The 24,481-nt window shown below is 40.5% G+C and overlaps 1 protein-coding gene across 2 annotated transcripts; it reads right to left on the bottom strand.

The window, feature by feature from the left end:
• Positions 1–499: 499 nt before the first annotated feature.
• TTC22 (tetratricopeptide repeat domain 22) lies at positions 500–19,565 on the bottom strand. 2 transcript variants are annotated; one of them, XM_054979113.1, is made up of 7 exons: positions 18,759–19,563; positions 12,479–12,534; positions 5,464–5,579; positions 4,631–4,749; positions 3,193–3,354; positions 2,500–2,652; positions 500–1,327 (listed from the first exon to the last, which is right to left on the bottom strand). In XM_054979113.1, the coding sequence occupies exons 1-7, from the start codon at positions 19,314–19,316 to the stop codon at positions 797–799; spliced, it is 1,695 nt and encodes a 564-aa protein (XP_054835088.1). In that variant the 5' UTR covers positions 19,317–19,563; the 3' UTR covers positions 500–796. The 2 variants fall into 2 exon arrangements, with proteins under 2 accessions (XP_054835088.1, XP_054835089.1); XM_054979114.1 differs by lacking the exon at positions 3,193–3,354 and having other exon boundaries at positions 18,759–19,565.
• Between the last annotated feature and the right edge of the window lie 4,916 nt (positions 19,566–24,481).

Below are 24,481 nucleotides of genomic sequence, written 5' to 3'. Positions count from 1 at the left end.
TGAGGGATTAGAAGCCAGGAGTTCAGACAGAGTTCAGACAGTCCATGCCTATGTTGCCAGGGGAATTGATTGAAAGGCACCAGACTGTCTGGCTTTATGAACGGCTGACAAACGCCACGAAGAGGGCTTGGAACGAACACATGTTCGCTGGGAACGGGACCTCACAAACAGCTTGCTCGCGAACAGCAGATTGGGCTGCTGGTAGAGTGCTGATTCACAGTCCAACCACTTTATCACTATGCTACAGAAGCTCTCTATTGTATTCTATCCAAGGACTTAAAGTAGATTAGAATCAACATCCAACCACATTTGGATTTAGTAATTACCAGTGTAATCATAAGAACTCTTTTCTGGGACTAAGTCCCACTGAGTAGACCAGTAGGATTTTGGGTACACCTGCTTATGAGTTCACTGTGAGGGTCATATAAAGAACTGCCTAACTGCATAACTATATTATGAGGCAAATATATATTATGAGGCAAAATATATGAGGCAAAAATAATTGAGAGTCCAACTCTGAGGTGGTATTATATTTTCTTGGAAGGTTTAAACATCCACATTTCTTACTGAATTAAAAATGTGAGGTGACGTTTATGAATATCAACCCACATACCTCAGTTCTTCCATGTATATAGGAGTGAGTGTAATACTTGGCAGGCGCTCCAGAGACTACATCATTTTATTACATAGCTCTTCATAAAATAGTTTCTCTGCTGAACAAGGTAAACAAATTATTGTACTAAAAGCTCAGGCTTAGTGAAAACTTCTTTTGTACTGTGGCCCAGAAATCAACTGTTCAAAAGGACAGTGAGCGTTCATTCAGTTTGCCTTTGTTAAAATCACATTTCATTGTCTCAAAGAGCAGTTTTACCAGCTCAGTCTTCCCTCTGGCCACCATGGCTTTTGAAAGTTCAAGCACCTCGGCTGTGTAATGGCGACAGACTAGCTTAAGCTCCAGTTGCAGTCGCTGCTTTGGATATTTTTCCTCAGCCTTCTTTACCCAGAGCTCTACTTCCTGCATCAGCATCTCAGTGTTCATCCTCTTTTGACTGAACAAGTTAAGCAGTGTTTCCATCAAACATCGAAAACTCTCTGTACACACGGAGCCCACATCATCCAGCTCTATTGCATGCTTGAAGCATTTAATGGCATTTAGCTCTTCATTTTTGATTCGTAGACACTTCCCCCGCAGTAACTGAATTTCAGGTAGGACATTCCCCAGGTCCAATTCCATAGCTTTGGCAAAGAACACAAGGGCAGTATTCAGGGCATTTTCATCCACTAGGAAAAGCTCCTGCATGGCATCTACTCCCATGTAATAATAGACCTAAAAGAAAAGCAGAAAAGGGGGTGGTGTTTGAGGGCATACTTACTTCAGCAACCCTCCAGTTTGGTAAATTCCTAGAGATTTAGGGGTGGTGCCAGGGGAGGGCAGAGTTTGGGGAGGGGAAGGAGCTCAGCATGGATGCAATGCCACAGAGTCTCCCCTCTGAAGCTGCCATTTCCTCCAGGATAATGGATCTCTGCAATCTGAGAAAGTATCTGAAATAGGACCCTATTTGAATATTTTTTAAAATATTAAAAATTAGCACAGGACCCCCTCCCCCAAGCAACATAAGGAGAGAATCAGAAGTCTGTTAGGATAGCAAAGCTACAAAAGGCCTATAAGGCTATGGCATGGTTCTTCTGGAGAATTTTAGCAAACTGAAAGTTTTATGTCAGCAGAGCATATTTTTCTCACCTCCTCCCTTCTGATGAAGCCCCAAATGACCCCTGAAATGACTCCTGAGGGCAGGGGGCCTCCCAGCAATATAAGGGGGAGTCAGAGGTCTGCGGCAGGTGGGAAGACCTAGTAAACACCCTCTCCTGTTTGTGGAAAACCTCCAGTATATCCAAGACACTATCTAGTCTCTACACTTACCTACGCAGTGAATGAGAGCCAAACTACAAGTAACACCTTACACAGGTTGGACACTTGTCAGCTTCCCTCAAGTTATGATGGGAAATGTAGGCGTCCTGGTTTTACAGCTTTGCTCTCCATTACAGCTGCAAGATCAGGATGCCTACATTTCGCATCAAAACTTGAGGGAAGCTGACAAGTGTCCAACCTGTGTCGGGCGTCACTTGTAGCTTGGCTCTCAGTCACTGCACAGTAACAGAGCAGGAGTGCATATCCTGCAGGGGAAGCCCTGGGGGACTTGACAGTGTCTGCTAACCTTATATTGCTTATCCCTGACGAGATTCATATGTACAGGCCCTTTCCTTGGTATCATTTATGGTTTTAAATGCCTACAATTGTGATGATAATCTGGCCTCTTCGACTACATTTTTATAATATCCCTACTGGGACACAACGTGCTCCTTTAGCTTTAGCATTCTACTGTCCCTCAGAACCACAACATAATTTACACATTTTATTGTCCCTATTTGTGAAAATAAAACAAGGAAGCAATGAACAAGCAATGAAAAGCTCTGGAGAATGTGAATGCCTCCACTCACCTGGCCGAGATCAAGGTATGTCTTCAGACATGGATGTACCTTCATGACACACTCAAGATCAGCTTTGGCATCAGAGAGGTTTTTCTGGTCTGGCATTCCCCCCAAGCCCATCTTTACACGTTCCAGGTCACGCAAATATAGTTTAATTAGCATCTAAAAGACAGGAATATTAAGGCTTCTTCTTTGTTTTAATGCATTATTCTTGGTTTTTCTTGCCAGCACCAGAACGCCAAACAGTGCCCACATTAGGACAAGACCCAGGAAGAGGCACTTTTCCTGAGATGTGGATCTGTGGCTAGTCAGAGGCCAATACAGCTAGGGTTGCCAGCTCCAGGTTGGGAAATCCCTGGAGATTTGGGGGGTGGAGCCTGGAGAGGGTGGGGTTTAGGAAATGGAGGGAGCTTAGCAGGGTATAATACCATAGAGTCTACTCTTCAAAGCAGCCATTTCCTCCAGGGGAACTGATGTCTGTCAGCTGGAGATCAGTTGTAATTCTGGGGGATCTCCAGCTACCACCTGGAGGCTGGCAGCCCTAAATACAGCTGATACTTACAAGGCAGACATTGACTATAAGGGCCTTCCAGAGGGCAAAGCTACTAGAAACACACTTCTTTTTAACATTAGAACAGAAAAAGCTGGTCTCTTCAATAACATTGGTATATTAGGAAAGCAATATGTTGAAATGCTACATACCTTAGCACGCATGCAGTATGCTTGCCAGTTGAGTGCTGGGTCTGGCAGTGCATCTAAGGCCATGTTGCAGACGGCCATTGCCATCTCTTGCTTACCAAGGAATTGGAAGATTTTTGTCAAACGGTTTAGAACAGGTGGATTATCTCTCGCTATTTCTATTGCCTTCAAAGCAAACAAATCCACAAAGGATCCCTGTCAGTGCTACTGCTGATGAGAGATGTGCTGGTTGAGCTCTGTTCCTGTGTGGCTTATATGAAAGTGTGCCCTGAAGGCTGGCTAGAGACCTCCAAGACTGGGGATGCTTATGGAAGGGCAGCAGGAGCCAATGTTCAAAAGGTGGATTCCCATATCTGTTTGCGTGCTCTACCCCACCCATCCCTCAAGCAATTATGCCTGTATTGTGGTGTTCCTCATGTCTCCCTCATTGGTAGTCAAAAAGAGAAGGAGGTGGGGCAGACCCTGTTCCTATACAGCTTCCATCTCCCCACCCTGAACTCTTTCACAAAGAGGATAATGTCTTGACCTGCAGCTATCCCCTCCACCCCTGCTACAAAACACCAATGTCCCTCTCATGTGATGAATTCAGGAACTTTTTTCAGTTAGTGAACTTGCACGCTGTATAGATTAGTTATAAACAGGAGAGATTTACTTCGTTGTGTTCACATATTGGACACAGTTACAAATGATGGCCCTTAGAAAGACTAAATGTGCCAGATCCAGTTTGGGATAATGTCTACTTTTGGTGCAGAAAATAAATTAACAAAAGAGAAGAAGATTCCATCTCTCACGTTAACAGGCAAGTTGCAAGACAGCAATTGGGGGGGGGTTCAATTTGAGATGTTTAATAGGTTTCTGTATATCCATAGCCATATTTCTACAGGAATTTTTAAAAAATGGGAGATCTCACTTCTGAATATTTGAACATTTTTAAAAAATGTGTAGTTATTACAGAAATGTTTGCACAATTCTCTAGGAACTTTTACATTTGCTTGTTGAATGGCAGAGAAAGTTTTGTTGAAATGTCTAGATTTGGGTCATGATTTAAGCTGTATTTAGGTGTGTTTGTGTTAGCTAAAATTACAGTTGATGGACGTATGTATATTAAATAACTATAACTGCATTGGCCAATTCATGTTTTACATCTTGCAGGGGAATGTGTTTGTGTTGTGTGACTATATACACAGGAACATAAGAAGGGAAAAGTAACACCTCTCATCACAGCCTACAGTATTTCCTCTACTCTATTTTTTCTCAGCTTGTCCAAGCCCATGTCCAAACATGAAATACTAAGATTCCATTTAAGGAACTCTCCATTCAGGTTTTCAGAGCAGCCTGGGGAATAATGGGTGTAGGTAGAATTAAGAAAAAAAATAGAAGAGGAATCCCTGAATGTTTATGGCCATTTTCTCTGTATTTCAGCAATGATATATCAACCTACCTTTCCAAAGCAGTCAAGGGAACCATTCCCAGTGTAACCACAATCATGAATACCCATGGGGGTAGTTGAAAATGTTTCTGACCTTTCAAGTAATATCCCAAGGTAACACCAGGATAGAGCTAAAATGAAAAGGAATACAGAATTCAGAGCATATCAAGACACAAGACAATCATTTGGAAATTCAATTCTTCCTGTATAATGGTAACAAAAACCAAATTAATTATGGGGAGTTATGGTAGAAAATATCCCTAAAATTGTTTTATATCTGTATAAGGAAAGATAAAGTATCTAGGGGTTTTTCTTGTCAGCTGAAAATACCAACCATTTTCGAAAATGAATAGCAGCTTGCCAGCATGTATGTTTTTGTGTGTAAATAGCTCTTGTTATGTATTGCTTGAATAGGAACGAACGCTCCTGAGGCTTACAAGACTATTGGTCTTTTGTGCTGGTATTGGCCAATCAAAAGTGTTGCCTTATAGTCCAATCACTGTGCTACAAGTAGTTACTTTGTATATAGTTTATGCAAGTGAAGGATTCTAGCTGCTTACCTTGTATTGGTTGTTGTTAAAAGTGGGTGTGGTTTTGTAATTATATATTAGTTACTGTTGAGCCTGTCTGCTGTCTGTCTGCTTCCAGCTTCCAATAAAGATGTTTACTATAATAAAGAGCTGTTAATCTCAATATATATAATAGCTCTTTTGCATCTTGGCCATGAACCTGTACCCTTTAGCTGAACAGCAGAATTTCCTAATTTGATGGAAACAGTTTTAAGCAGTGGAAGATGTGAATTACACATGCAGCTGTTGTACTATAGAGATTATTCTTATTCTTACCTCTGTAATTTAAATTAGAAGATTTGAGGACTTGTTGAAGCAAAACTAGTGTCCTGTTGTAGGCTGGCAACCTTTTTTCTTCATCGTTACCATTGTTCAGCCACATTCCATCCAATCTGAAACAGAAAGGGAACTGCTATTTTTGTTTATTTCTCCACGTGTAGACACAATCAATTTGCTTCTTCCAGATACCCTCCTGCTTGCTCTGTTGCCACATTTGGGAAAAAAGATGAAAATATAGGGAAGATATACTTCCCTGATAGAGGTGGGCATGAACCGGGGGGGAAAAAGAAAAAAAAGAACCATGCAGTTTGTGGTTCATCGTATTTCACAAACCATGAATTTTCATGAACCTGCCCCGGTTCACGAACCGGTTCGTTTGGTTCATGAAAATGTCACATCCAGGCCAGCAAACCATCACTTCCGGGCCAGCAGAAGGTCACTTCTGGGCCAGCAGAAGGTCTGCGGGAAGTCCATCCCCTGTTGCCTAGGAAACTGAGTGATTGGCACCAGGCTGTCTGCAGTGATGAACCAAAAAATGAACCAAATGAATCAGCCTAAAGTTCATAGTAGTTTGTCAGAAATGGGCTCTGACGAACTGTAGGTTCATGAACCACGAACTGGCCCAATTCGTCACAAACTTTGGTTCGTATTTCAGTTCGTGCCCATTTCTATTCCCTGACATAACCCCTCATATACTAAAATTTTACTAATTTGGATCAATGACTCTTTGTCATTGTGCCCTTGTAAATTTGACCTTGGTACATAGATGATATTGGTAGTCCATGTGAGGTTGTGAGATGTGCTTCAAACAGTATGAAGTGAAACTGAACAAATGTATTGTCCCAACAAGGATATTGTTTGAGGACTAGGAAACTTAGAATTAATGAACACAGTGCTTAATTCGGTTCTAGAAGAATTCTTTGTTTTTATTGACTTGGTAAGCAATAATGGAAATACTCTTTATGATACTATCCCTGCAAACAAGAACATTAAAATGACTTAATTATTTGTAAATTAAAAGCTTTGTGGCTTTACAAGTGAAAAGGTTTAAATTTGAACAGGCTTTGAAGGAGAATCAGAAGATTTACTATAAAATAGAAAAGAGTCCAACTTTACTGTACATAGCATAAGCTTTTGAGAACCACAGATGTTCTCGAAAGTTTATCCTTTCATTATCATTACCTTTCATTATCATCAGATGTTCTTGAAAGTTTATCCTACAGTAAAGTTGGTTAGTCTTAAAGGTGCTACTGGACTCTTTTCTATTTTGCTACAACAGACTAACACGGCTAACTCCTCTGGAACTATAAATTATATCATCTTTTGATTAAAAATGAATACAAAAGGAACAATGAACATAATCTGAAATGGCAGAAAGCATTTACTTATGAAATTAGTTCAGAAAAACTGCTGTTTTATTTAAAGGGAGCAGCTTAGGGAGAACTGCTTTAAAATTATCAACCAATTGTTATGACCCCACTAATGTTGTCTGCAATTAGCAGTAAAATGAGTAAGGAATGTTGGTTTTACTTAATGAAGAATGCTGATTTTCAGCTTATGTAGTGGGGATGTAGCAGAGCAGGATTTTTTTGGAAAATGGTACATGGAGTAATTTATGATGTATGGAACATTGGCTTTCAATGCGTCCAGAAGCTTTTTTTGATTGAATTACATAGAAACAGTGCCAATAGTATATAGAGAGAGGCTGTTAAACAGGAGCAAGAATAGTTTTCAACAGATACTGGAAGACTCAATTACTACCTTGTAAATAAGAATGGATGCTAAAAGTATAGGCTATAATGAAAATGATAAAACTGACTGCTACAAAATTCTAAGAGTATTAGATACAGGGAAGAAAGTTGGATACCCTTAGTATGTTATTTGGAATCAGAATTAATGTAATAGGGCTTAGACAGTATAGAATGCATTAATTAAGATACAAAAATGTTGGTTTCTAGTTTAAATTTTATTGGAATATGCTTTAGTAAGTACTGTAATAAAATAAATTTAAAATATAATAAAAGAATTCTTTGCTCTTTAGAAAATAGGTGGGAACAAATGTTAGTTTCCCATGTGCTTGCTGTCTTTAAAACAGAATACCATCTTTGAAATAAAAATCTACCTGTATTGTCATTTTAGGAAGGTTGAATGGTGCTTATTCTGCATCTTCTTCCTTTCCATTCCATCTCCAAATATCTAACATCTCCTTTTCTTCTCCCTTTCCCCTTTGTGAATCCCCAGGACAATTACAAACTCTTTTGGAATCTTACTTGTTTTCCCTTACTTGGTTTGCAATAATCCTTCCCCCACCCGCTACCCCCACTGGATAGATTTTTCTTTGGCACTCCAGACCTACTTTTTGGCAGCTGTTGGAACAATGTAACTTTAACATGGTCTGTATGATTAAATCATGTTCTTCTTGAATGAATTACTTCTCAGTCTTTAAGGCATGGCCACGAAAGTGTTTGCCAAGGGATATGGACCTCCTTGAGGATATTTAAACTATGTAACTTTAGGGCTGAGGGCAACATTGCTAGTGTGGTGGGCTGTCATTTAATGTATACAAAATGGAGAGAGGAGTAATTTAAAGTGAAGGTGGATGCTGAACTCTTTTGCTACCATACTTTACTCTTGAAACCACCTTACTTATTTGTTACATTTTAATCCCACTTTTAAGGAAAAAATTGGATCATAGGAATTAAAGTACAATTAAATACAAAAGGCCCCCTTCCCCCCGCAGGAGTCCCATTGGCAGAAAAGCAACCAGGGTGGAGTTTCCATATGAAAAGCGGTCAAGCTCATGGGACTGTGAAGACACTGTTTTGTGGACTCCTGTCTTCTATTCACCAGCATCAAAATCCACAGGCAGGAGTCAGACTCCTCTGAAAGTTCTGCCAGCCCCTGCTTTCTACATGGATTTGATTGATTCAGGATATAGTTCTGCTCCCTAATGACTTTCTGCTTGTAGTTCACAACTGCAAACTAAAGGAAACCCCCGGGGGTTATAATCAATATTATATACAGTACACCATGTATAACTCACAAAAAGTAATTTAATCACTATTTAACATCATGCTACACTGCAGGGGTGGTTTATTTGATTGAATGTCCGTGCAAATTATTTTATGTAGGGTGCACGGGTAGACCAATAAAGGTACGGATGTTGGAACATCTTTCACGGATTAGGAACAGGGTCTTAGAAGCGCCTTTGGTGCAGCACTGGATAGAGTGTGATCATGAGAGCAACTCCCTTCGGGTTGCCATCTTGGAAGTAGTACAAAAAGATCAGGTAGCTCTTTTGCGCAGGGAGGCATTTTGGATCTCTCGCTTGCGCACCGTGAAACCTCAAGGGTTAAATAATGAGTTGGTGTTAAATTGTTTTCTTTGATTTATGTTTAGCTGTTGGAAGCAACGGTCACTTTAAATTTTAAGGTATGAGCTGAGTGGGTGGTCTTTAAGAATGTTGGGCTTGATCCACACGGGGCGCGCCAGAGAATACATGGCCGCCGCACGTTACCAGTGGGGAATGAAGGACTCACCGAGATTGGGAACATTAAGAGGTGTATGCATCAGTGAGTAAGCTAATTTCCACATTGAAGTTGTTGAATTTGAGGAGAAGGTCTGGCTATATAAGGGTATTTTTGTTTACAGATGTTTAAAATGCACGCTTTGAGAATAGAACACCACGGAGACTGACGCTCCTGAGGAGGCATTGACGAAATCTGAGCTTCAGCCGGCCCCAGATTGGGCGTGTCTCTCTCTATTTTCTTTTACTTCCTTTTCAGGACGAGTGGCTTGCGTTGAAATAAACCCGTGGGGATAGTTTATCCCTGCAGTTATTTCATTGTTTCATCACATCTCAATTGATTGCAAAATGGACACTGTTTGCTGAGTGACCTTTGAGAAGATACGTTGCTGGACACTGGTTAACTTGTACTTGTTCTGAAGGTTCATTCTGGATACCTTGAATGTTCTGAACATAGTGATATTGAATGGTTGTAAACATACATTGAATATTGTAATTTTTGTCATGTGTTAAGCATTTGCTGATGTTAAATAGTGATTAAATTACTTTTTGTGAGTTATACATGGTGTACTGTATATAATATTGATTATAACCCCCGTGGAGTTTCCTTTAGTTTGCAGTCAACGGCGGGGGTAGCCTCCTTTACGTTGGTTTGTAAGTTCACAACTGGCATCCATGAATAACAGTATGTTCTTGAATCACTGTGTGCCATGTCATCATACCTAACAGCTTTATCGTAAATATTTTTGTAAGTTTTTCAATGTTACGTTTTATACAGTAATATGTTTCTGAAAGATGCTTTGGCAAGCATTCTAAGCAAATATAAAAGAGGAACCCACTCAAATACAATAAGATATAAAGGGTGAAACCTCACGAGTAGGGTATAATACAAATCAAGAAATATAATGAAATCAATCCAATACAAAAAATTCAACTCAATCAGAAATATACAGAAAAGTCAATATATATAAAGAACCATCCAATAAATACATAAATTGGTGCAACAAAACAAGAAGTCATTCCACAGGTAAGCTTCCAGCTAGGTAAGTAGTCAGTCATATAAATATTCAGTATAATGAATTGCATATTCTATTTCAGGTGGAGCCAGTGAAGGCGGGGTGCACAAAGCAAACCCGCACCGCCCTACATGCAATGCTGGCTTGAATCTGCTGTTTCGTCTCGACAACCTCTTCAGGGGCAAAATGCTACCACCATACAGCAAAATTAGTTAATAGTATACAATATACAGCACCATCAAGAATACAATCAACACAGTCAAATCTGGCTTTGTGAACCCCGCCTTCACCGGCTCCACCTGAAATAGAATACGCAATTCATTATACTGAATATTTGTGTGACTGACTACTTACCTAGCTGGAAGCTTTCCTGTGGAATGACTTCTTGTTTTGTTGCACCAATTTATGTATTTATTGGATGGTTCTTTATATATATTGACTTTTCTGTATATTTCTGACAGAGCTGAATTTTTTGTATTACAATATATAGGATTGACTTCATTATATTTCTTGATTTGTATTATACCCTACTAATGTGGTTTCACCCTTTATATCTTATTGGCAAGCATTCTGGCAGTCTTGTTTATACCAGTGACACTGTGCTTTCATGAGAATTGCTTCACTACTGTTTTTGAAACAGCCTTTTATGCAAAAATATTTATAAAGTTTGATGTGTAAAATAGCTGGGAACACCCATGGATAAAAATCTCATGATGTCTTTGATCTGATACTGATTGGTTCAGAGCTGTGTGTGTAGAACCCGGTGCTAATCAACATATTATGACATCATTCAGAAATAATGACAAACTAAAATTTCTTGCTACATAAACAAGTTTGGGAGGGGGGGTCCCTGGGCTTGTGCACTGTCTTCTTACCTTTGCAAATAGCCAGCAAATGAAATTCTGTTTTTGTGGCAAATCATAGTTTGCCGTTACAGCTGAATCACAGGTTATGAGTTGCACTCTTCCATACAAACCAAGACAGAAACTGGACCGTGTTTTGGAATCCTAGATTGTAAGAAAGTATACAAACCATAGTTTGTGGTTCAGAGGTAATGACAACTATAGTCTGCCATAAAAGTGGAAGTCTTTCATTAGCAGGCCACATGCAAGGTGATAAGGAGTCTGAGGATCCCCCATGTTTATGCCCAACAAGACAACAAATGATGGCTTATCATTACATTTAAATCATGTCTGTTTATAATACAGCAATCCAGAACCTTAGCAGGAGTGGGGGGGGGGGGAACTCCATTCTTATCTTGTTATCATAACAGTGTGCTCATTCCAAATAAATAATTTCTTATACGAAATGGAACTTCTGGAGTTACAGTGAATCTTTTCTACATGGGTTGGGCTGTTAACTGATTCTTCAGCAAAGAACAAATACTTCATTACTATAACTTTGAACTGATGGTATGATCTTGGCTGTGATACTTTAGACCAAAGCTACAGGGCGCTACTCTAGATATTTAATATCTTCTCTGGTAGTAAATAGAGAAAGTACTTCAAGTTTATAAATGAATTATGTATTTCCTTTAATGAATATTTGAATTTATGTGTGCATTGGTTATTTCCATGAAAACTGGAATTCATTTACCTTACCCTGTAGTTATTGTGTTAAGTAAATTGCAGTACAACCCTAATGCCAATATGAAAACTGTTTACAATAGCAACCAAACCCTACTACACTGCCTCAAACTTTTACTGTTGCAGATGTCTACCTCCTCCCCCATCAACTAGTATGTATCGACTCAACCATCTTTCTCTCAGCTGCTGCTGTGGTATCTCCCACAAAGATGGCACAGGGTAAATATTCACAGTGCAGAAAGTAGATCCCTCTGGACATATACTAACAGAATATCACCATATTGGCTACAAATTGTGACAATATAATCCCACGGGCAAGTGGAGGAAACAATGAACATTTCTGGTAAATCTAGCCACTCCAATTATTGCTACTGTTAGCCAGACACACATCACCTCTTTTGCTTGCAAGATCACAGCTAGAACAGCCCAAACAGAAACTTCAGACAGCATTCCAAGGCAACTCTCTAAAAGGTAAGTATTGGCCCAAAGACCACACATTTCCTGCAATAGATGAATTCCACCATGGCAGAAGCCCCAAGTGGATCATGGAGATAATAGGAATTGGAACAGCACCAGGTGATGTCACTCTCTTTAATCCGTAGCTCACAACATGCGCAGACTGCTTGACCCACTTGCTTTGCTGCTACTGCAGAATATTATTGTCATGTCTCTTCCCAGGCAGCCCTCCAACAGGAGTGAAAGCAAGGTTTGGGCCCCATTCACAGTGCAGTGCCAACCACCTGCTGAGCCTACAACATGACCAATAGCTACAGCAAAAAATGAATTATGTCACTCAAATTACTCTAGCTGCTCTACAATTTTTCTCCTCTACTTCTTTGAGAGGGGGTCCGATGGCTGCTTTTCTTTCTTGAGTCCTGTCTTACCTGATATGCAGTGTGGCCATAGTGAAGTACCAGCTTCTTTTCTCCTCCAAAAGGATCTACAATAGAGAAAGGTCAGCAGGAAAAAAAAAGCTATATTCAGGCAAAGAACTTTGCAGATATAATAGCTCCATGGATTCCAGCAACTGGCCCTGTTCTCATTATGCTTAATAATGGCATTCTTGCAGTGCAGGCTTTAAACATGACTCAGGGTCCCCATCTTAAAAATATGTAGGAAATGTGTAATGAATGTTTGCCACTAGAGATGGGCACGAACTGGGAAAATTCTGAACTGTGCGGTTTGTGGTTCGTCGCATTTTACAAACCACAAACTTTCATGAACTTACCCCAGTTCACGAACCGGTTCATTCACTATGTGAAAACATCACTTCTGGGTCACCAGAAGGTCTGCAGAGAGCCCATTCCCCCCCGTTGCCTAGGAAACTGATTGATCGGTGCCAGGCTGTCTGCAGTGACGAACTGGAATACGAACCAAATGAACGAGGCTAAAATTCGTCAGGGTTCGTGAGAAATGAGCTCCTATGAACCACTAGTTCACGAACCATGAACCAGCCTGGTTCCTGACGAACTTCAGTTCGCATTTCTGTTTGTGCCTGCCTCTATTTGCCACATACAGTCAGAATATCAGCTGCCAGAAATTAATGTTCATTTCTCTTTACAATAAGGCAAAAATTAGCCTCAAATTATATTGCCCTCCTCCCTTTAGAGCTTACTTGGAGTCAGTCTTACCAAGACTTCTACAAGAGCAGTCTTTTTTGTGGCTGACTAGATAGAAGTTATTTTACCTAAGTAGATCAACTAGAGCACAGTAATATAAAACACATCTGAACTTTGGTGTTTGCTTCAGCAAAGGTGTTCATGGAGTTTACACTTCGTGTAATTTTACAGATACACCTTTGAGCAAAAGGAAAAGACATAGCAAGCAAATGGTATGCAGGTTACAGAATATTTACAACACGCCTGAAAAAGAATCTGTCATTATTCAGCCAAACTGCAACAGAAAGACTGCGATCTTGAAGTAAAAGAGTTTCATTCTTGCTGTTGTATCCGAAGAAGTGAGCTCTCTCCCAAAAGCTCATGCTGGAATAAAAGTAGTTAGTCTTTAAGGTGCTTCTGTTTTGTTTTCCTAAAATAGACTAAGACAGATACCCAACTGGTGCAATCCTGTGTACACTTATTTGGGAGCAAATCCCATTGAAATAAGCAGGGTTTACTTTTAAGTGAGCTGAATTATCTTCACTGAAATGAGGACTGCTGCTTGAGCTGAACAACTTGTAGAGCAACATTTTTATGTTGCCTTGCCAAAGTGGCAAATATGCTACAAGAAATTTTTAGTCTGGTTTTTTAAAAGCCTCTTTTCAGTTTTTTTTTTTCAGTCTTGAGAAGTTTGCATGCTGAACACTGGTCGTTTAAAGATAAAGACTGCCCAGCCTCAATGCAAACACTTAGCTTTAGAAACGGAGTTCCAACCCAGGCACCTGCCTTTTCTGCAGAGGATTCTAGAACGCAAACTATAAACTGAGCATACAGGTTGCACCTTTGTTTAGATAGCAGATAGGACTTGAAAAGCATCCACTCTCAGCACTGAAACTACTAGAAATTGGCGCAGAGAGCTTGAGGCTCTTGTTGATCCACTTGCAGCCCATAGGCCTACATTTTGCTTTTCTTGCAGTGCCAGTGCTTTGTTTGCCCCTGTTACATGCCATAAAGGTCAATTTACATTTTAAAAGTCTTGGCACTCTGTGTAGCCATTATGAGTCTTATGCTTGCGCACTGTCAGAATGGTGACCCAGCAACAGTGGCTGCTGTCGGGGGCACTGTTAGCAGACTTGAATATATAAACAAATGCAAACCACAAATGGGCCCTTCTTGGTTATATCTGAGTCTTGCTCAAAGCCATGTGCACAGCTATTTAGAACATTATTTTGAAACTGCAGCATTGCATCTAACTGCAGAATCCAGGTATTTTTAATTTACTTAGATTTACCCTCTTCCTTTACTGACAGTGGTAGTAGTAGCAGTAGATTATTCGAACTATTTTAAAATTTAAAACTGTCCGCTGATTAAAGAAATCTTAGATAATTAATTTGTTTGATTAATGTTAATTGATTAAATCTAAATGTGAATAAAATAGTTTTGACACAAAAGGGACACTTTGTGTATAGATGTTGCCTGCACATGTTGGTCCAACAGGCACTATCTTAGGGCCAAGCTACACATGACGAATGACACTTGAATGGCAAGTGTATTTCTCCCTGTTCACTTGCCCTCCACTCAATCCACTTGCCGTTCAAGTGTCATTCGTCATGTGTAGCTTGGCCCTTAGAAGAGGTGTTCTCTCGTTTATGTGGGAGTAAAGAGAATACCTCTTCTAAGAGGGTGCTTGCCATCTACAGTAATTATAATATTAGGGGGAAATAGCATTTTTAAACGCAGCTTGTCAAATTAATCAAGTCAACAAAGAGTTTTTCATTAATTTTAACCAATGAATTAAATGTTTCCGCTTAAATATAAATTGCTGCCCCCGACAGATTTTTCCCTGAGGTAGAGAGGTCATAGACTCACAGCTGAGCCCATGCTTTATACACAGAATATCATTGTTTCAGTCCTTGGCATCTCCATTCAAAAGGATCTTAGATAAAGGGACTGGTAAAGGCCTCTGCTTGTATCAGTTCTGACCGAAATGACTCGTTGGTCTGACTCAGAAAAAGGCAGGTTTATATGTTTAACCCATTAAACTGCTCATTGATACCATATCCACAAGCACTCGTACACTGCCTACACAGATAACATTGTCTATATTTTCATTTCCTCCCATTCTTCCAGTTTTGTCTTGGTAAGGTACCGCCTTTACATCTTGTACCCTTCTTCACCCATTATGGACTATGGCTGGTCCCAGTCTATTCTAGCACTTGTAACCTTCTCCTAGTGGGAGGCCACCTGGAGGTAATTATAGTGACATTTTTACGATCCTACAAAGCACATTCTATTATTAAAACTGTTACTTATGATGAGCGTCTTTAATAGGGTTATATTGATGAGTCTGTTTCTTCCTTCTTGATCAATGAATTTTCTCAGATTCCCATTATATATAGGTCGCCCAAGATTCATAAGCCTTAGAGGCCTCCCCCTGGCAGACTTCACAGTTTCTGGATCCAATTATATACTTGTAAATGATATATTTTGGTAAAACATTTGGATTATCACCTTAGGCCTTTTGTCACTATCATTAGACCTTTTGTTAAGGACATCAATGGTTTAATTCTGAAAGTAGAAGATATATCCTTTGGTGATGATGATCTTTTGGGCACACTTGATATAAAATCATTATACATGGACATGAGGAAGAACTTTCTGTGGCAGAATTTGTCTTTGAGAAAAGAGAGAATGTATCCCCCACCTTTCTTTTTAATGCCAGCCAGAGTCCCAAAAAGAAAGAATGGTAGAATAGAAATATAAATAAATCAAAATAATAAAATGTTATGACTTCTACCTTTGTGTTAGAATCATGAGCTGGACCAGCATGTGTTGTATTAGTTTAGTAGACTGAATTTTTATTTATGAAAATATTCATAGCTCGCCTTATCAGTGTCTGCTTACAGAAAAGTTGGCTTACTGTTAGCTGCTACTATCACAAGGTATGAATGTTTTTTGAATACCCCAAAGGGCTATCATGGGCTTGGGAGTAACTTACATGCTTGCGATCCTAGAAGCATTTCAGCCACTGCAAAGCCTACCATATTTATTTGAAAGGAAGATGACCATTTAAGACCCCTCCACCCAGTGTTAAATACAAGATTTTTATTATTGGACGTAACTGTAAATTGTATGTGAATTCCACTGTCCCCTCTTTTTTATAGCATAAAAGGAAGAAACCCTAATCATTCATTTGAGTAAATACAGTACATGTTCATTACCTTGTGGTAACTTTGTATGATCACAGGGGATTGGAAGCTTTGCTGGACAGCCATGCTCCCATAGGAGGCCACCAGAATATCTTTGCAAAAACCATTTTCTCAATATTATCACCATTCTTCCTTCCAGTGGGATATTACCATTGCAGTATTATCCATTCTGCAAGTTTTTCTCATGCCATTTATGCAAGGTTAGATGTTTGGTGACAAGTATTTTAATGAATGTGTGGCTCTTCTTAATGGGAAGAGCTTTCCCTTGACCTGACACAAGTGTCTGAGAATTTTCTGTAACAGCACACTTCCCACAGATAAATGGAAGAACTAGCACTCAGCCCTAGAGAGATGGCGAAGTGTATTGTGTGGATTTCAGCATCCATAGCAACTTCATTAAGGCATCAGATCCTCTGGAACTGGGAAATACTTAGCAGTCAGCTGCCTGGTAACTATACATTTACGGCTGTCCTCGATCATTCTGTTTTCCTCTCTCCTTCTTCTACGCTGCATCAATTAGCAATTATGGTTATATTTACATATTACTTAGAGAGCAATCCCAAGCTGGTCTGCGCAGAATCCTGTTCAGGTCTGTTCAGGGTTCTTAGGATTGCACTATTAGGACTGAACCAGAAGAAATTCTGGCAAAACTGTGAATAGAGATTTAGCGCATTTCTATTGTTAAATGACAGTGGTAGGATTTGATTCAGGGTAAAGCACAGGAGGGAGAGTTAACTCTTTCCACCCTGTACAGTTTTCCCAACCTCAGCATCTTTCCCCCAAACCTATTTGCTCCAAGGGGGAAACTTAAGACATCAGACGGCAAGCTGTATCTTTCCCCCAGTGGGTTAAATAACAGTTCATGTTACGTACAAGCACATTTGAGGCAAAAGCATGGAAAAAAGAGTTAAATCTCCCTATACCAAGCTATGGTTCCAATCCAGATTGGAAGGCAGGACAGGATGTCTGCTATTAAGCAATAAAAAGTCATGGAGATTTGTTCATGAATTTTCCAGCATCTCTTAGCCCCCATGTTTTAAAACATTTCTATGTAGAAGGTGGATATAGTACAAGTCCTAAAGACAAAATTGCAAAGTGTGTGTGTTCCCAGCCTATGGTGCCTGTAAACCTCGGGCTAGCCTGCTTGAATATCAGATACTATAAGCATATGAAACAGCTTTATACCATTTGTCTGCCTAGCTGAGTTTTTTTTCTGGACTTGCATTGGCTCCCCATAATCTCAGGTAAGAAAAGGCTTTTCCTAACTCCTGCTCCTTTAGATGCTTTAACAGAAAAAAATGATTCAGACTGTGCTCACAGTTTCAATACTGTTGATATTGCCTTTAGCAATCAACTGCTACGACCAGATATAGCTGCCACACTGAGCCAGGTGTGACAGATTGCACATTTTACAAAGCCTGGAAGTGCTTACACACACGGCTGCAGGGCGGTTAAGAGTCAGTTCCTCACAGAATCAGAGAGCTTTGAGAGGCAGGCTACTCCAAGGGATCTGACTGGGTAGCATGAGCTGGAAAGAGGGTCTGGTTTTAGTCCTAGGAGAGAGGGTGAGATCCCATGTGAAGGAGTTGAGAGCTGGAGTCCTTATAGAGGGCAGTTTGGGAAGTAGGTGCAGATTCCCAAGCAGGCCAAAGAAAGGGGATAGATTTTCTAAGGCGAGGAGATTTTCCCTACCTAGTCAAATAGGGAGGTAGCTCTGGAGAGTGATCCCTGGTAGGGTGTGGTTGGAAACTGCTTGTGGAGACCTTCAAATTCAGTTAACAACTGAAGGAAAGCACTGGTGTGTGAAGAGAGAGGGCTTGGGGTACTAGAAAGTGGGTACCAGCCATTCTAATCCCAGAAGAGAAAGAGAATACTGTAAGAAAGAATACTAGAGCGATTGGGGGAAAACAAGGGAACCAAAGCCTCATAAGCTTTAAGTAACAGTGAAGAGCAGAAGAACGGAAGTTTGTGCATGTTCTGAATTTTACCTCAGAAATTTTCAGCCCCTGATTTCACCTGACTTTTCCCATCTAAAATAAACAAACTAGTTCGTGCTCTTTGAATTTTAAAAATGCCTCAGGTGCCATTTCTGCTGTTTAAAGATGAGGGAATGTAATACCATGTTATCATTCCCTCTAGCCCAGTGCTGTGTATTATGACTGGCAAGCAGCTTCAAGGTAGCCCTTGGAGGCCTGATTCTTTTAAACTGAAGAGATCGGGGTTTGAACCTGGGACCTTGCTCTTGCAAGGCATTTAGTTCTACCACTAAGCTACAGCCCCTTCTTATCTGTTGAATCATTTCCCTCCCCCCTGCCCTGAATAAATCGGTAACATAAAAAATATGATTGCCTACCAACCTGATTCCCATAAGCAAGAGCCTTCCCATAGAGAGTGAGGCCAGCTGTCAGTTTCTCTAGCTTCTCTTCTTCATTTATCAGCCCAACATCAAAAGCATAAGCGTAGCCCTGCTCTGCTAAGCACCGGGCAGCTCTGAGCTGGGGAGCCCCTTGAGGTTTTTCTTCAGAATCCAAACCCATGAGGTGGGAGAGTCTTTCGGCACACTTAGCCTCTTCTTGCTCGTTGTTCAGCCGGTCATACACATAGGCCAGATTGGCCCAAGCATTCAAATTATCCGGGTCCTCCTGAGAGATCTGGAGGAAAATCTCCTTGGCCTGTTCCACGTCTTCCAGGTAGAAGGAAAAGACCCCAAGGAGGTTTTTGATGGCAAATTGCTGGGAGCCAGTTTCAAACTCTAACTCATAGATTAAGCTTTCTCGTTTTAACTTCAAGTCTCTCCCTTGGAAATTCATAGGAGAAGAAGATTCAAAATTCAAGTTCATATCTAGGTGAAAGTGACCAGGAATATAATCCATCTCATCAATGAGGGTATCAATATCCACTTCTGTTTCTTCCATTTTCCTGCCAATCGAATTTTAGCTGCTCCAGTTTCCCTTAAACAACTTGTGTTCCCTTACCTGCTTTCTCCTCCTCGTGCTCCCTTGCAATATGTTTGCCTTTCCACCTCCTCCACCTCTTTCTTTACCTGTATTTCTGGTTTAGCTGATTCATACGGCGCCTGGAAAGGGTTCTGAAAGGGAGGAGCACAACAGAATGCTTGTCATTCTCCTCCAGCCTGCTGTTCATGGTTGTCATTTGTACAAAGAGTGGTTGAAAGCTAAGACCAGACAAAGGCCTGGTTCCATCAAATCTCCTTCTTTGTCAGTAAGGGGCAAGGCAGCCAGACCTGGCAGGATGTCACAGCATGTGTACAGGACAAAGATCAGGCTCCTGATGTCAGAAAACATTCACTAGCCTGCAAGGTGCCACAAGACTCTCCTATGCTGCCCTCTTTGAATTATATTTCAGAGTTTATTAAAGTTATACCAACACATCCTAATATGCACATTATAATAATGTTTTAGAATATTTGGAAATGACTAAGATACTGCATGTTAGGACAAGACGCAATTGAATGCTCTTTTCCTAGAGAGAGGAGCAGTTCTAGGGTTTAAGCTGTTTTGCCACTTTCTGCTTTGTGCTTTATTGATTTTTAAATATTTGTAATTAAAAAAGAAAATTATATGCTGCCTTTCCAGCCAAAATAGGGTCTCCAATGTGACAAACACATTTTAAAACATCAAAATGACATTTAAAATGTATACATAAATATAATAAAAACATTTAGAGATATAAACCAACGCACACACAACCAGAGAGGAGGGCCAACAAGAGTTTACTGGGGGTAAGCTAAATGAAACAAAAAAGAAGACAATGAAAGAGGGAGACAGGCAAATCTCCCTGGGGAGGGAGTTCCAATGTTTTGGCACCACAACTGAAATTATTAAGTTTATATGCTTTTAAACATTTTATTGATGTATGTTCTATGATGTTTGTGTTCCAGTTTAACCTTTTGGGGAGGATAGTGAGCTATAAAATGTAAATTTATTTTTGATTGTTTGTTTATGTCATCTATAGTCCGCCTTTCTCACTGAGACACAAGGCAGATTACATAGTGTGAGATTAGCACAGTCAATATCAAGGTCATTTCAATAAACAATGCCATAGGGTAAGTAAATGCAAATTTACAAAGACATAACATTAGCAAAAACCCAATACAAAGTTGAAGAAATACTGAAACAGAGCATAAGCAATTCTAGGACTGACAATATAGAGCTACTCATTAGGGTCATACTTAAAGCAACAGGTAGTACAAAGAAGCACATACCTAAAGCGATAAATAAAACTTTCAAATGAGCACTAGGAAAGAGTGCTTCAGACAAAGCAGGATTTATGCACAAGCTAAGTAAGCTACAGTTTAGGGCTTCAGAATCTGAAGGGACCCTAAGTACAAAAAAAGTACTAAATTACTAAATTTGGTAATGCTATTGGTCCTCTTAAATGTGACATAGTTTAGGACCTCAGGATGTCTTAAATCAGCCCAGGATGAACTCAGGGAACATCTGCTGTCTTTTAAATATTCATTTTATTTGTGAATATATAAACAGAGACACTCATTCATATCATAGGGTTGCCAACTCTGGGTTTGGAAATTCCTGGAGATATAGGGGGGACCTTAGGAGGGACCTCAATGGGGTACAATGCTATATAGTCCATGCTCCGAAGCAGCCATTTTCTCCATGGCACCTTATTTTTGTAGTCTGGCAATCGGTTGTAATCTTGGGAAACTGCCAGGCCCCTACCTGGAGGTTGGCAGCCCTACTCGTTCTGCATGTAGCACAGTTGCTAACTGACATAGGCTGAACCCAGATGAGCTAGCTCCATGTAAATTCTCTGCTCTTTTTTCTTTCTTTCAAAACTGCAGAACTGACTCCAAACTTTCTTGACCTCTTTATTAATTTCAAGGGCTGTCACTTTCCCCTAACAACAACAACAACAATAACATTTGATTTATATATCATCCTTCAGGACAACTTAATGCGGTTTACAAAGTGTGTTATTATTATCCTCATAACAATCACCCTGTGATGTGGGTGGGGCTGAGAGAGCTCCAAGAAGCTGTGACTGACCCAAGGTTACCCAGCTGGCTTCAAGCAGAGGAATGGGAAATCAAACCCAGCTCTCCAGATTAGAGTCCCATGCTCTTAACTGCTACACCAAACTGGCTTTCATTCATTTACAAGGAACATTAAGATTCTTTGATTAATGCCCCACATTAGCCACTGAAAAATATTTGCTGATTATTTCTAACCATTAGCAAGATACCAACTTAACAAAGAATGGTCAGTCAGCAACTGTGCCAATATTCTGTAGTCAGCATATTTAGTAGGTACTTGAGATGATCAGTACAGTGTAGTGGTTAGAGTGTTGAACTAGGGCCAGGGAGATGCAATTTCAAAACTTTGGTCAACCGTGAAACTCAATGGTGGACCTTCGATCTGTCACTCTCTCCTAATGTAATCTACCTCATGTGGTGGTTGCGAGGATGAAGAAAAGGATCATGTTTACCACCCTGAACTCCTTAGAGGAAAGGTAGGATAAAAATGTAACCGATTGAAAGGACCAAGACACATTGTGCCAATAAGTAGAAGCAAGTGCTATGAAATGCATGCAGATTCAACCCAGCATGGGATGCAGTATCTTATAGTGCAGTGAAGTACAAACCAAGGGCTGGGACCTGCTGGTTGCAAACTTCCATAGAACAGCCATTATTTTCACAGACTTTTGGAAGGATCTGTTGCTAGTGCTCAAACATAGATACCAAGGGAATCACCCTCCTCTCTGTCTTTACATGGATACCAAAAGAAGCAGCAGGAGGATGAGGCAAGGTCACTTGGTGGAGAGGTAGCTGGAGGGTGAAGCTCCACGGCATCTGACCCTTTTTTCTCAGAAGACTATACTCCCAGAGTTCTATTTGTGTTTTCTCTCCTGGCTTTCTTAGAGCTACACCACATGAGACAAATTACACGAGGACGCTCAAGTGAAGGGAGAAGCAAAGATAGCCAGAAAGCATAGTTTGAACTTCACCTCTCTCTCCAGATCTGGCTAGATAGCTCCTCAGAGGGTTTGTTAATTTCACCTCTCTACAAAGCTGGCAAAGATCCTCTTCAGAGGATTCGTTAATAATTGACAGAGCCTTCCAGGAGGCAAAGAGGAAATTAACAAACCGTTTGAAGAGTGATCTTTGCCAGTTCTGTAGAGAGGTGAAATTAACAAACCCTCTGAGGAACAATCTAACCAGCTCTGTGAAATTCAAACTACACTTCCCTGCTAACATTGCATCTCTCTTCACTTGAGCATCCTCATGTAATTCATTTCATGTGGTTTAGCTCTTGTTCTGCTGTCCACAGTCCTAGTCTTAACACCAGTGAGGTAATAACACTGGCTTCCCCTCTTTCTGTCATGTGACTCTGATGCTATGTGACTTCCTGTCACATGTTGAACCCCACTAGGGTTCTACGTTGGACAAAGCAGAAGACATTATTATAGTGGATGTTTCAAAATATGGGTTTAAAAAATGTTTTTATATTGCCATTGGCTTTTATTTATTTAAATCAGGGGTCCCTCAGGGACTTGCAGGGAAATCTCATTTTCCCCTTGCCCCACTATTTCCACTTTCTCTCCCCTGAAAGCCCTCAAAGCCCATACCCTTTCCCAACTTCCTTCACTCCTGTCCACCCACCATCCAACCTACTTTTCTGCACTCCTGTCCAGCTTTCCCTCCCCCCACCCCACCCACTGTCTGGGAAAACTATGACCCAGTTGCACGATGCTGATTGCAGCGCTGGGCCCAGTTACATGGTAAGGTACCCACAAAGACACACAGTATTTCTGCATTCCCCTCTCCTGAAAGCCTTTGTATCATCACCTTTCCATGCTTCCTTCTCTCTTTCCCACCCACCAATCAATCTACCTTTTATCTGCACTCCATCTTCAGCTGTAGTTATTATTTATTTACTTCATTTATGTCCTGCCTTTCTCCACAATGGGGACCCAAAGTAGCTTATATCATTCTCCTCTCATCCATTTCATCTTCACAGCAACCCTGGCCGTTTCCAGATGGCTTACCTGCCTCTGGAACATCGCGCCATGTTGCAGGGAAAACGCATGACGTCGCACAAAACTCGCACGAGAAAACGCGATATTTCGCATTTTCCCTGCAACATGGCGCGACGTTCCGGAGGCAGGTAAGCCATCTGGAAACGGCCCCTGTCAGGTATGTTAGCATGGAGTGAGGTCACTGGGCCAGTTGGGGGGGGGGGTAGTTGTGAATGTCCTGCATTGTGCAGGAGGTTGGACCTGATGACCCTAGAGGTCTCTTCCAACCCTATGTTTTTATGATTCTACGTGTAACTGGCCCAAAGTCACCCAATGAGCTTCCATGACAAAGAGATGATTTGAACCTGGGTCTCCCAGATCCTAGTCTGAATCTCTAACCACTACACCACACTGGCTTTTGTGGGGTGGCTGCTGTTGAACAGTAGCTAGCAACCAGTCCTGGGTGAGTTATGCAAGTCATATAGTAACAAGTCACTCAGTGGTTGCTGCCAGGCCTAGCCTCAATGAATCCTTTAAGGACCAAAACAGCCCTGGAAAGGGCCCTTCCCCTGCTTTTTACTAACAGAAACAAAGGCTTGAAGGTTGGCAATACTGTTGTGGTTACTTAGCAACAATCACTGAGGCCATTTATTTCTTTAAACCTACAGGTGATTCTTTTACTAACTGGGTTTTTTTTAACTTCCACTCATACTTTTTTAAAATTACATTTTTTTCCTGCAAACCTGTGGCATTTTTCAGGTTTGTAGAAAGATCTGTTTTGTCTCTTCATGGTTCCAGTCTCTTAATTTAAGTATCCGCCAATTTGGTGATGTTGAGAATTAGATATATTGATTGAAATATTTATATACTACTTTTCTTTACTAACATCAAAGTCAAAGCAGTTTACAAATGATGACTATATAAAAACAGTACTTATAAATAACACAGAGTAAGGGGAAACTCTGGATGGTGGTTGGCTTTTTGCAGTTTGTATAGTTTAGCAATACTTTTGAACAATGAGAAGAAGCTATAAGATAATATTAAACACATTCAGGCACATCCCACCACTACTCACAAGAAAGTG

The sequence above is a fragment of the Eublepharis macularius genome, chromosome 5 (assembly GCF_028583425.1).
Source record: "Eublepharis macularius isolate TG4126 chromosome 5, MPM_Emac_v1.0, whole genome shotgun sequence".
NCBI classification, from domain to species: Eukaryota; Metazoa; Chordata; class Lepidosauria; order Squamata; family Eublepharidae; genus Eublepharis; species Eublepharis macularius.
This window is presented reverse-complemented; position numbering and strand designations above follow the sequence as displayed.